This window comes from Arvicanthis niloticus, chromosome 15, assembly GCF_011762505.2.
Source record: "Arvicanthis niloticus isolate mArvNil1 chromosome 15, mArvNil1.pat.X, whole genome shotgun sequence".
Taxonomy (NCBI): Eukaryota; Metazoa; Chordata; class Mammalia; order Rodentia; family Muridae; genus Arvicanthis; species Arvicanthis niloticus.
Genome location: NC_047672.1, coordinates 21,110,549 through 21,123,188, shown reverse-complemented (window position 1 = coordinate 21,123,188; position 12,640 = coordinate 21,110,549). Strand labels below are relative to the sequence as shown.

General features: G+C 38.8%; 1 protein-coding gene across 3 annotated transcripts; it reads left to right on the top strand.

Annotated features, from left to right (window-relative positions):
- The first annotated feature begins 3,860 nt into the window (after window positions 1-3,860).
- Window positions 3,861-10,214, top strand: LOC117720859 (olfactory receptor-like protein OLF3). 3 transcript variants are annotated; one of them, XM_076913437.1, is made up of 4 exons: window positions 3,861-5,069; window positions 6,858-7,004; window positions 7,762-7,835; window positions 8,637-10,214. In XM_076913437.1, exon 4 carries the CDS (start codon window positions 8,660-8,662, stop codon window positions 9,611-9,613), a length of 954 nt encoding a protein of 317 aa, XP_076769552.1. In that variant the 5' UTR covers window positions 3,861-5,069; window positions 6,858-7,004; window positions 7,762-7,835; window positions 8,637-8,659; the 3' UTR covers window positions 9,614-10,214. The 3 variants fall into 3 exon arrangements, with proteins under 3 accessions (XP_076769552.1, XP_034375447.2, XP_076769551.1); XM_034519556.2 differs by lacking the exon at window positions 6,858-7,004 and having other exon boundaries at window positions 8,669-10,214; XM_076913436.1 differs by lacking the exon at window positions 6,858-7,004.
- Window positions 10,215-12,640: the final 2,426 nt, after the last annotated feature.

Sequence of the window (12,640 nt, the reverse complement as noted above, 5' to 3'; positions counted from 1 at the left end):
TTGAGAAAATTAATTTAATTAATTTTTAATTTTAAAACATGATTTTTGGTGTCCCATAGGGGAAATAATTGGTTGATCTAAGGTCATATTTCATCAGCATTAAGTCTGTGATTCAATACAGTTAAGCCTCTGGCTCATTATAATCTGGACCTGATAGATTTTGAGGTAATTTTTACATCTTGTTCAAAGTCTGGATCTAGGAGTTTTGCTTGTTAGTAAGTTGACCTTTTATCCACTACAATTTTTTCAAGCTTCTGAAAAATCAATTCTTCCCTGGAGGCAGCTTATCAAAATTATATGCATGAATCTCATACAGTGAAGTCATTTATCATATTCCTGCTACTCTTTGTAATAATAAGTATGTGAATTAATAAAACATCAGTGTGCCTTTTATAAATTCTTCTAGAGGGCAGTAGTTCAGTTTCCAGTTAGATACCTAACAAGTGAGCTTTGTGTCAGACGAAGCCCATGTCTTGCACTGAGAATAGAAGTAACTGCAGAAGGAGTGGTAGTTCCTAGGGCAAGTGTGAAAAGTGTGAAACTTGGATTGTGTTTGACTTTGACGCTGCTCATTTACTCAAGTTGAGAGCTAATGCTGAATCTCGCTCATCAGAATTTACGTTGCTTAGGCAAAAATAAAAAGCCTGACATAAACAACTGAAGAGAGCGAAGAACTAGTTTTAAATTTCATTTCAGTCCATAATCTTTCTCTATATTGATTCTGGAACGGTAAACCTAGGACATCATGCTGATAGGAGCATGTGAAGAAAGAGGCTGTTTACTCATTGCAGATAGGAAACATACACAGTTGGAGGGGCTGGAAATCAGCCATGCCTGTAATGATCTGTAGGCTTAGACTTTTCAAAACCTACTTTAATAAGGATGTTCAAAAGCTTCGACACTCCTTCTAGCCCACTGTCCAAAGACTGGGGAGAAAAGATGGTAAATCCCACAAGGAGACGTGGACCTGTTTAGAAGTAGTTCTTTGGGGGTTTTTCCAATCTCTGATGTCAGGATGCCAGCAGTTCAGGTTAGTAGTGTCAGAATACCAACAGTCCAGTTTGAAAGTGTCACCAGACACAGATCAGTAATGGTGGCACAGTCCAACAGAAACCGCCAAGCCTCCACTGAATCTGCAAAAGTCACCAGGACTAGCCAGAATGGCAGGAGAAGTTCTCTGCAGTGCTTTTCTCAATGAAGCAGTAATCTCGTATCTGAGACAGGTAGGTGTTTCTTCTGCTCTTGACTCAGCTCCTGTCCTGGAACATATGACCATAACCCCAACATGAAGATCCTGACCACTAGTCAGCACAGAGTTCTCTATGCAAATGAGGTATCTAGATGGGCTGACCGCAGGGTTCAGCCAGTAAGTTTCTGTTCCCAGACATTCCTTCCTAAAAGTGATACTTAATCTCTGGTCTATCCTGAATAAGTCATATGCATCCATTTTTGCCATCAATAAATAATTGAACAATCAAGAACTGTCTCTCTCATCAAGAACTGCTGGGGGCAGGAAGAAGCCTTCATCATACAAAGCTGCTCTGCCTAAGTCTCCCACAGAAGACCTCCTCTGTGCTCTCACACACTCCCCTCTAAGCTAAGCCAGAGATTCCCTTTCCTCCTGGCTCCTGGCTCATCACCACACCGCGCGACCCCCTCCTCCCAACTCCTCGAACTTTCCAGAGGGTCTGAGTGTCCAGGGGTTTGGACCCTTCCCTGCCACCCTGCTCCAGGCTTGGGATTGTCCCAGGTCTGCAAGGCCCCTCACTCTAGACTCCACATGGTTTCCAGCAGAACCGATGTCTCCTTTGCCTCAGCCTGTCTCATTTCTTACTGGGCCTTGGGCCCTCATCTTATGCTACATTAGCCTAATGCGTTCTCTTCAATGCGATGCATTCCCTTAACATTGGCATCTACTTTTGCACCTGCCTTGTCTGAGTCTGGCTGTTCTCTCATGCTACTGTCTACCCCTCCTTGCATAACTTTCTGCTCTACTTGTAGCTCTCTCCCTGTAGACCTGCATAAGAGGAGTGGCAGAGGCCAGGACACAGCTTGGATAGTAACTTTTCCTAAGATTTCCTCCACCCCAAAATTATTTTTTAATTCATTCTCACAAAGTTGGCAGGATACAGACAAAATGTGCCCAGATTATTTGTCAGAGTATAAAACAAATAGTCTCTGTTCCAGCTCCCAAGTAATTCTCATTCCCTCTGAAATTTCAAGAGCCAGGCCTCCACTATTCGTCTTTCTCTTGGCATTATGGTCTTCCAAACAGCCACCCAGATGGGCCATTAGTCTCTACCTATAGCATTTTATACCTTTTGTTGTTGTTGTTGTTTTTATTTATTTTTGAGATTGTATTTTAATTTCATTATTTCTCCTTTCCCTTTTACCCTGTCAAATCCTCCACCACACCGCTTCCCACCCCTTTTCACTCTTTATGGAAGCCAGTTCGAAAGATTTAAGAACCACATGGTCAAGCTTATCACAGTAATAGCCCACCTTCTCAATACTAATTTTCTGTACTACTTAACTTTTTTTTATTGCTGTGACCAAATACCTGGCAAGAAGTAACTTCGGGGAGAAAGACCTTTAGTTTATAGTTTAAGAAGGAATAAAGTCCACCATAGCAATGAAGAAACAGCAGTGGGAACGTGAAACAACTGGTGCAACTATATGTACAATGAGGATGCAGAATGGACGGGAACTGGTGAGACTAGTGACCAACTTACTTTAGCAAGGCTTTACCTTCTAACGGTTTTACAACAGCCCCAAACAGGTGGAAGCTAACTGTTCAAATTTATAAGCCAATTTGAGGGAATTACACATTCAAATGGCATCAATGAGTATTTTTTTCTAATTTGACATACATAAATTTACAGTAGGGAGACAGAGTCAACGTTATAAGGTAGAAGAAGATAGCAGAGTTCAGTGATGGAGTCTTGTGGTGGGTTAGTGGGTCGGTAAGAAAGAGTGACTACTGGAACAGTGATCATCAGTTGGGTAACAGTAGATGTAGGTGATGAAGCAGAAGAACTTTTAAGGATGAGGAACAAATCAATGATTCACTTGGGGCTTTAAGAGGGAAAATAGTAAGACAAACATGGGTAGTGTGAGCCTGACTTCAAAAGTGCACTGAATCTCCCACATGTTGAAACATTTGAACAGGTCTACAAAATTAAGCTTTTAAAAAACATTGTTTAGAATAATTCTTAGTCTAGCTGTTTGCCTTGTAAATCATAAGACTGTTTTGTCTATTTATTTGGAATCTTAAGTATTTATATGCAATGCCATCATGTTGGAACTTAAATCCTACCGAGGCATGTATTGGCTGTCCACTAACACCTGTAAAGTCATAGCAGTTCACTATACTCATCGACTGTATCCTAGTAAGGAGCATAGCAGTTGTGTCTCTAGGAAGAGGACCAAGGGCCTCCTGGATTTAAAAGAACAGCTATTTTCTTAACCTGATTTAGGTGCAGAAGCACCCAAGCTCTTTGGAACATAGCACTGAGGGGTAATTTGTATTATATAAAAGCATAATAAAATGTCACAGAGCTGGTTTATGTATTTTTTCTTTCCTTTTCTTTCTTCTTTCTTTTTTTTTTTTTTTTTTTTTTTTTTTTAGAGAGAGCAAAAGATTCACTGTAGCTTGAGTAAGAGGGATGAAGAACAGTTGTCCACAGGGAAAGAAAGGGCAGAATGGTGACCCAGCCACTGAGATTTGGAAGTGGTGACAGCAATTAATGCTCCCATGTAAAAAGCTCCTAAGGGACTCTGCTGGCTCCAGGTCACCAGGGCAGCGTCTGTCTCACTTTGATTAGTGCTATATGTGAGCTCACTTGGGATCACTGGGAACTTTCTCCCATTAGCTTTTGTAAAGTAATTTCAGGGAAATTTAGAGTCATGGAGCTTAGAACAACTGGGGCATCTCCACAGTCCATCACTCTGAATAGAAGAAACATCCTTTGCAATGCAATTCTGGATTGAAAGAGACGTGTCCATATCACCAAGTACTGACTAATACTTGGGAAATTTTAATAAAAATATCAACAGAGGATGGATGTAAACAAGTCAAGCAGAAAAAACACTGATCTGATCTTTGTGGGATATATGAAGTGTGGATGCTGGGATCTTCTCAACCCAAGATTACAGGAGTTGAAATGAAATCATTCAACTTTCTAGAGGCCCAAGACTGAGGGACATGATCACCATATGGCTTGCCATTAAAGACTTTAGTTCTGGAGAGAGAGGCTGAGGAAAGAGTAATTTTAATTAAAACTGGAAACCTGAAAAATGAATCCTGCATCAATTTTGTAAGGACATGAGACAAAGTCTAGGTTAATGAAATACATGGTTAGGCATGGACATTCATGAGTGTGTAGTAGAATTTTACGTTTCTTAGAAAGAATATTTCAATGTCTCTGAAGTGTCTTGTCTCAATTTTTTTCTCTGGCTGTGTACATATGATAACTTTTTTACTTTTCTCAAAGGAAGTATTTCAAATATAGGAAGATTAAATTGATTATCAAAGTCATAAAACTCGAGAATATAAACTGGGCTTATATTTGAGGCTCCCTGACTGTCTTGTCAGGTTTTGTCCTTGAATCATCTGTAGGAAAGTATTACAGAATCAAGAACAGAATGCTGTGAAGAATATTCTAGACACATGGAACAAGTGATATAAAGAAAATTGGAATTTGCATAATGCAATCAAAACAAAAGAGATCACTAAATGTGAATTTCAAGACTGTGACTGTTTAAACTGTGTATCAATAAATTAGACTCTTATTATAAGAAAAGTCAGTGAACAAACCTAGAGATGACATACATAGCAAGACTCCAATAAGAAAAATCAACAGTGCTTTCAGGAATAAAATCATTGTTGACATTTCATCTACCACACTGTCCCTGGAGTTTGCTGTGTCCAAATGTAAGGATGATGAAAATGTCCTTGCTCACAATTAATGTAGCATATGTACAGAGTCCAGCTGTGCAGCCACACATATGAACATGAACATTTCTCTTAAGGAAGGAATGATTTCCACTGACAAACCAACTGTACAAAGGTAAGCTTCTGCTTTATGTAGGACAACATGAGAGAAAATTACCTGTAGAACATTTGCTGTGTGCTTGTATTCAGGACTAATTTATTGCAGCCAAGACCATAGCTTATTCCAAGAAGGAGGCCAAATATGACTCAGGCTCAATGAAGCAAAATGATGATAATGCCCAAATGTTATTTTTCTGGAAATAAAACTTCTTGAATTTTATCCATGTATGTTAGGGCAGCAACAATAGGAAACTATAAGGGTCATCTCTGTAATATGGGTGATGAGATAACCACTGACAATCAATATTATTGATATTGGACTTTTTAAGATTGATGTAAAGTTGATCACTATGCTTATTTATAGTGACATTAATTTGGACAAAATTATTTTTCTGAAGGATGAGATTCTAGGAAATCCTTTTATATTGTGTGCACCTAGTATGAGTTTCTTCTTTAATGCACCTATTCTTGAGGGGAGGGCATGTAAGTTACTGGCACAGCCATCTAATTGAATTGAAAAGATTTTCTATGGTCTTAAAGGTATAAATCATTTAGCAGGACATGATACTATAAGGGTAATCACTGCAAAGAGAAATAGTCCCTCAGTGTCACATATTGCCTGCCTCTTCCTTGAAAGGATGAATAAGGGTTGTGGGGCATTGGATCACAGAGAAATAAGGACACGTAAGCTCAGTTAAGACCTGGTGAGGAAAATAAAAAAAAGACCTGGTGAGAATGCAATGTGAGGAGCTATGTGAAAAGTTGTTTCCAGATCTGCATGTGTTGTGGGGCTGTGTAGCGCCAGCATAATGAATGGTTGTACTGTTCAGGTATATTTTTGTGGGTCATTCCTCTCATGTCTATCCTGATAAACAGTGGTCCACACCGTCTCCAATGCATCATCCAAGATATGTAGAAGGTATATTAGATGAAAATGTAATGAAGTATCTTATCTTTTAGAAATCCTATTCTTATTTGGACGTATTTTTTTTCCACCCAGCCATTCTGTAGAGATGTAGTCAGGTGGGCATGAATGGGAGTCCCACTTGAGCAACCAACTGTTCAAATTTAAGTAAATTAAAATATACAAGCTACATGATGCCTGACTCCATAGGCTTAGATACTAAATGTTAATAGCAAACATCACCAAATCACTGAGAAATTGCCATCAATCATTTGTTTGATTAGGTAGGTCTTGAATTCCAAAAGCTATTGTTTCTAAAATTGGATAGAGCAAAGGAAAAATTTTCACTGGGTCCCACATCTTCCTGGATGTTAGTCTGGTGCAGAGAGGAGGCATGAAGTTAATTGACTTTTAGATAAAAGGTCAGAAGACAAATTTAAAAGGGAGACAGAATATCTAAAGCCAAATTCATCCAGATAAAAATTAATTCATCTCTAGCCTACTTATGTGAATCTCTCTTTTTGTCTTCTTCGGATTCTTCCCAACAATCATATTTCAAAGACAACTGAACAAAACCTTGAATGTTGGGGATATTCACCAAGGTGTAATAGAGGTAAAACAATATTTGATTTATTAAAGTGCAGGCTAAAACTTGAAATAGAAAAATTTTTAAGCATCTATGTGCTCAATATCTTCTATTCAGATTTACTTTATTTTTAAAAAGCAGATTAAAATTCAGCCTTTAAATAAGCTACATTGTAGCATGCAAAGAGCTGAGTGAGGAATTTGAATGTTTATGTTTTGACTTTGAGAGCTGTTGAGACATTAGCGTCCTGCTTTTTGTTGTGACCAATAATTGCTTAATAAAGTTTGAAACACATAGAACTGCTTTTTTCCTAGGATGAAACACTGACATCATTTTAGCTGAGAAAAGTGATCTTTACTGCAAATACCTCATCTACTCTTTGTGCGCTTTTATTGTCTGCTAACTAAAGTTCCACTTTCTCCTTGGACCATGTGTTTCATGCCATCGATACAATGTAACACGTACGTTTGTAGTGTACCAGCTTCTATTGGGTCCTCCACGGTATGAATGCTGTTTAGCATTATTGTGTTTCTAGCCATTTCACAACAAAAACAATCTTAATACTAGTCATTTAACATGTCAAAAATGTGTTCATCTAAAAAGTACCCTTAATTATTAATGTACTTTGTATGTAAAACATACAATAATTGTTGTTGATGATAATTGTTGTAATTAGTAAAATAGAACTGTGTTGGTTTGTACACTATGTTATATTAAAGCTAACTGAAGATAACAAACTCTGGTAGACTAATCTCATAGATGTTGTAGAATTGTGCAGGGGGCGGCGAGTGCAGCTCTCAGACCAAGATGTGAACTGGGCATTCCTGGAGCCATTTGCTTACCTTGTTCTTTATCAGGGAAGAGAGTAGAAGTGTGGTAGCATTCCTCCTTTAGGCTTTAGAAATGGTCAAGGTCCTCTGTTTCTTCACTTGGTTACTTCCATCTCAGCTTTTTCTCATTCAAAGCCACTGGTGAGACTGTGGCTTTGGTGACCAAGCAGATATGGAGGAGAAATAACTATGTGTCTTTCTTAGAAGACTTTTAGAGACATGTGTTTCTGTTCAATGCTTACAATTGGCATTATGTTTTTCTACTTTTACTGAAAAAAATTCCTTACACAATACAAGAAATCTGAAGGGAATTTACATTCCATGTTCACGATTGAATATTGACGATAGATCCTTAAACATCTGCTTTCCTTTTGTCACTTTGATCTAGATGGCTACACTCCCATATCCCTGTTGCTTTCTTTTCAACTGACACCCAAAGAAGAGGTTCCCAACCACACTAAGGTAAAAAGAGAAAACCACCAAGAGAGGGGTACCATTATGTCACCCTTGTTCAGACCATGAACATCAGGACATACTACAGCCTATCAAGAAGACCAAAGGTTTCTTTTAAAGGCTGTCAAAGTATTTGTCTATTTTTGTGGAAAATATAGGATAGAAATCACATTTAGATTTTAGGTACCACAAGGTGGGAATTGGGTTGCTACAGGCACACACAGTATTGTAGTAATAGTACAGCAATGTTACCCAAGTACTTCCCATGTTTAATGCATCGGGGAATTATAGAATGTGAGCCTGTTTTGTGTGTGAGAGCTTAGCATGACGTGTAAGTGAGATATCTGCCAGACAAAATTTGGATTTAAAACTATGCTTTCTGATTCTAGATCTCACCACAAATCCCTACATTTTCCTAATGTTATTGTTTTTTGTATTTCATTAAGATTAAGTTAGGCAACATATTTTAGGTAGTTTTAAAACCAAAGCCAATTATTATGATCTCTTTGTCCCAAAACAAAGGAAATGGGTAAAAAGTATAGTACTTAAAACTGTATTGTCTCACATCCAGGCTACAACTCTTCCTCTAAGATACTAGCTTTGAGGAATATAACTGTATCCTCTAAGACACTGCTCTTAAGTCACTGGGCTGTTTATCTAAAGCACTCAATAAAAAGCTTGCTGCCATAGTCTTATGAATGAACTGAAAACTGATAAAATTGCTGGCAGGAATCACATATGCTGTGGAATTTTACTTGCAACTCTATGCTTACTTGATTGCCTGTTTTTCCCCCCATACTTTCTATGCAGATTAATAATCACTACATTTTTTAATGGAACAGGACAATCAGACATGGGTGCATGAATTCATCCTCCTTGGCCTTTCTAGTGACCGGGACACTCAAATCTCTCTCTTCATCCTGTTCTTGCTGATGTACCTGGTGACAGTACTGGGGAATTTCCTCATCATTGTTCTGATCAGACTGGACAGCAGACTTCACACTCCCATGTATTTCTTTCTCACCAACCTGTCCTTTGTGGATGTGTCTTACGCCACAAGCATAGTGCCCCAGCTGCTGGCTCATTTTCTTGCCACACACAAAGTAATTCCATTTCTGAGCTGTGCAGCCCAGTTATTCTTTTCCTTGGGCTTGGGTGGGATTGAATTCCTTCTGCTGGCAGTGATGGCCTATGACCGCTATGTGGCAGTGTGTAACCCTCTGAGGTATTCAGTCATCATGCATGCAGGGCTATGCACAAGGCTGGTCATCACATCGTGGGTCAGTGGCTCCATCAACTCTCTTGTGCACACTGCCATCACCTTCCAGCTGCCCATGTGCACAAATAAGTATATTGATCACATCTCCTGTGAAATTCTAGCTGTGGTCAGATTAGCTTGTGTGGACATTTCATCCAATGAGATTGTGATCATGGTTTCTAGCATTGTCTTGCTTATGACACCTTTCTTTCTGGTTCTCTTGTCCTACATCCAGATCATCTCCACCATTCTGAAAATCCAGTCCAGAGAGGGAAGGAGGAAGGCCTTCCACACCTGTGCCTCCCACCTCACTGTGGTAGCACTATGCTATGGTACCACCATTTTTACCTATATCCAGCCCCACTCCAGCCCCTCAGTTCTTCAGGAGAAGTTGATTTCCCTTTTTTATGCCATATTGATGCCCATGCTGAACCCTATGATTTATAGTCTAAGGAATAAGGAGGTGAAAGGGGCTTGGCAGAAACTGTTAGGAAAATTTTCTGGGTTCACATCAAAACTGACAAGTTGATGACTCCTGAGCATTGATGAGAAGATGGCTTTTCTTCTTTGTTCTCCTCCCAACTCAGTTAGAGCAGGTATTTCCATGGCAACAGGGAAGGTGCGAAAGAACACGTGTTTATCGTGTTAGGCAGGAGTCTGAGTGGTTATGGTGGGTGTGTGATGTGGGTGTATTTTTCTGTTACAGCAATGTGTTCAGCGGAACTCAGCACCACTGTCACCATTACTCAACCCAACTCTTATGGTTCTGGTACATCATCAACCTCAATTTTTTTACTTCATGATATTTCAAAAGCTATACTCATTAAATTGAATTTGTGCTTTCAGTTTTGAGTTTTGACATCTTCCTAAGCTAGCAGTAAGTGCTATGATGCACTGAGAGTGCTGAGATAGAGGTACACGATTACAGGATCATCTCCTGTGTACTGTATGGATAAGCTTAGATGTCCACTATGCTGCATGTATTAGATGCATTATTTCCTTATGATATTTCTAACTTTTGATGAACCCTAAGTGGATGAGAATGTATAATTGATGCAAAATGAACATTTTATTGTTGTTTTATGTACACTCTTATTAAATGTCATTAAATTTAACATTTTAAAACTTTATATTGAAAAAGTATTTATTTGTACTTTGGAAAAAATTGTGGTGCATCGTTGGTAATCAAATAGTAGTACCATGAGGAGTCAAGTGCATTTTACACTTGACGTTTTTCTCTCAGTGATACATGGTGCATTTAGCCTCTTCTAGCACATTTTCGATGCACAATATTTTGATGTAATATGAGAATATTGCTACCCAAACAGATTCAGCATTTTTGTGTATAGAATCTAGCGTAATGTGCATTCTGAGGGAACTGGGTAGAGAAACATCAACTAAAGTCTTTCCTGAGATCTAGTCACAAGCCAGTTATACACAAAAGCATTAAAAGTAATAAAAAATCTGACATATTTTTATGAACCATACATTATGGTGCATGTATGGAGTCTTGTCAAAAACATTAGAGCAATCTAACTTCAGAAAGCAATTTCTGTTCTGAAAAACTGGAAAGCAAATAAACAAAGGGGAAAGAACTAACTGACTAAGAAAAGCATCAAAGCCAGACCTGACCTCATAAAGAATATTCTTTAAACATGACCATAGAGATAGTGGCTTTAATATTGATTTTAAGAAAGCAGAAGAGTTGCTGTGCAGTAACAGAAAGTGCCCCAGGCCCCACTTAACATCTTTGTGAAATCTCATCTTAAAAGCAGGTGATTAGGTTTATATTTTCTCTGTAATTTTAGTGGGTTGGAGTATTTTGGGTGCACATTTTGCCTTTGACATAAACACCTGTATCTTAAAAGAGAGGAATGAAATGACTGAACAGGATATAGGGAAGGTGGAGGAGGAGAGAAAATAGAAGTGAGTCTTCTCATTGCAAGAAATCACAGAGAAGGACCTTCCTTCCCTGCCTTTGTACCTTCATCAGCTCAGATGACTGAGATTCTTCCACTTGTGAACATGCCACAGAAGCTCTGGTTTTAAACTTTGAGGGTTTGGGAGCTGCAGAGATGGTTCAGCTCTTAAAAGCACTTACTTCGGTTGCAAAGAATCTGGATTCAGTTCCCCTAAACCATATATCAGTTCACAACTGTCTATGTTTTGAGTTTTAGAGGATCTTGTGCACTCTTCCAGCCTCCATGGTGGTGTGTTTACATTCATGCTAGCAAATCAGTAATACACAAAAATGTCTGAAAATCAAAATATATAAAAAATTGAAATAATTGAGGACTCTATATTTATTCCTCAGACTGGCATTTATAGTTTACCTTAGGGTTGATCTAATCCTAAAATTTTGTTACAGAAACACATGTAACTGTTGTGAGCACCACTATGATAAATAGCACTGAGGTATTCTTCATATGTTAGTGCCAGTGGATCGTTGATAATTTACCATAGTTTACAAGACAGACCTGGCAATTAAAGCTTCAGCATCTCACAGTAAAGAATCAAAATAGGAACATAGATGTTTCAGGGAAGATTAAGCAGGTGCTTACAAGTGTCATTGGCAAGATTTCAGACAAAAAAGTTGACAAACAACCTGATGAGAAAACAGTAAGTGGAGACTTTCTTAGGAATGCTCAATGCTACTTGTATAGAAGGACCAGGAGAAAACCCTAAATGGTAAGAACCTCTGTGCTGAAGATTGCAAATATGGGAAATCATTCTGGTCTCAGAATAAACCTTGAGCAGCATGAATGATGGAAAGAAAATTAGAAGTGTGATAAGAGAATCTGAAGCTGAGAGATTCTCCACGACCCCCACTCTTGCTTCCACCCTGGCCATAGCATGGAGGAGCTGTGGGAGATCATAGGAAGTCACTTTGACAGTCTGTCTGATCTGCAAGAAGAGCACACAGTGGGCAGGCCCTTCACACTCCTTTAAAGCTCAGGCATAGGAATTTTACACAGACAACTGACCTCCAAAACACCAGAGAGAACATTAAAATTTGCAACATGAAATAAACAGGAGAATAGGGGCATAAAGTGGTCTTTGAGAACACAGCAATTATTCTCTCAGGGACGACACATTTACATAATGTGTTTTAACTACTGAGGCACATATATACATGATACAGCAAATGTGTGGAGATCAGACTACAATTTGATTTTCTCCTTCTACTATGTGGGCCCCAGGGTTCAAATTTATGTCATAAGGCTTGGTAACAAGTGCATTACCTTCCCAGTTATCTTAATGGCCCTGGAAGTAAACAACTTTCTCAGAAAAAATTAATTTATTGTGGTGATTTGAATAGATCTGGTCTCCATAGATTCATGGGTTTCAATTCTTGTCCATAGGAAGTGGCACTGTTAGGAAGTGTGGCCTTGTTAGAGGAAGTGTGCCATTGTGGGGGTGGGCTTTGAGGTCTTATATGCTCAAGCTATGCCCAGTGTATTATACAGCCTCCTTCTGCTGCCTACAGATGCAGATATAGATCTCACAGATCCTGCATGCTGCCATTCTTGCTGCCATGATGATAATGGACTAAAAA

Coding starts and splice junctions, on each gene's coding strand:
- LOC117720859 (XM_076913436.1), top strand. CDS start 8,660: ATGGAACAGGACAATCAGACATGGGTGCATGAATTCATCCTCCTTGGC.